This window comes from Fulmarus glacialis, unplaced genomic scaffold (genome assembly GCF_000690835.1).
Source record: "Fulmarus glacialis isolate BGI_N327 unplaced genomic scaffold, ASM69083v1 scaffold35699, whole genome shotgun sequence".
In the NCBI taxonomy this organism is placed as follows: domain Eukaryota; kingdom Metazoa; phylum Chordata; class Aves; order Procellariiformes; family Procellariidae; genus Fulmarus; species Fulmarus glacialis.
In genome coordinates this window covers 271-997 of record NW_009235832.1, presented here as the reverse complement: position 1 = coordinate 997, position 727 = coordinate 271, and the positions used below count along the sequence as shown (strand labels likewise).

Here is a 727-nt window from a genome sequence, read left to right as displayed (position 1 = left end):
GGGGAAACAGCTGCGTCTCACTTTCCTTGCCACCAGCTCAAGGTTCTGCCGCGGGACCTGCAGCTCTGCTCGGAGACGGCGTCCGGCGTAGACGTGGGGGGGCAGCACGAGTGGGGCGAGCTGGTGCAGCTGGACCCCCAAACCGTGGGCGTCATCGTCCGTCTGGAGCGGGAGACCTTCCAGGTGGGTTCCAGCTCCCCGGGATCGCCCAGAGGAGCCATGTCCCCTTCCCTTGGTGGGGGGGGGTGTTCCATGCTTGTCCCCATGCTGGAGCAGTGTCCCCTGCCCTGGGGGGGGTTTCTGTGCTCGTCCCCATGCCGGAGCTGTGTCCCCTGCCCCGGCGGGGTCCCCATTTTTGGCCATCCCCCTCCCACTAGCCTCTCGCCGTCCCCCGCAGGTGCTGAACATGTACGGGAAGGTGGTGACGGTGCGGCATCAGGCTGTCACCAGGAAGAAGGACAACCGCTTCGCCGTCGCCCTTGACTCGGAGCAGAACAACATCCACGTCAAGGACATCGTTAAAGTCATAGACGGGCCTCACTCGGTAGGGGCTTATGGGGTTTGAGGGGGGGTCCTGGGGGTGTGACGGGCCCTTCCTGGTGCGTTGGGGGCCCCCAGGGGTGCTCTGGGTCCTTGCTGGTGCTGCTCTGGGTCTGTCCCTTCTTCAGGGACCGTCCCTGGGGTGAGCTGGGCGGGATCCCGGGTGTCTTGGGGTCCGTCCCGGGAC

General features: G+C 66.3%; 1 protein-coding gene across 1 annotated transcript in view; it reads left to right on the top strand.

Moving 5' to 3' along the window:
- SUPT5H (suppressor of Ty 5 homolog (S. cerevisiae)) overlaps nucleotides 1–544 on the top strand; it is a gene marked incomplete at both ends in the record, with an annotated part of 1,290 nt that extends 746 nt beyond the window's left edge. The window contains 2 exons of the mRNA XM_009586168.1: nucleotides 37–183; nucleotides 398–544. Coding sequence (XP_009584463.1) covers nucleotides 37–183; nucleotides 398–544 — 294 coding nt within the window. The remainder of the gene's footprint in view (nucleotides 1–36; nucleotides 184–397) is intronic.
- Nucleotides 545–727: the final 183 nt, after the last annotated feature.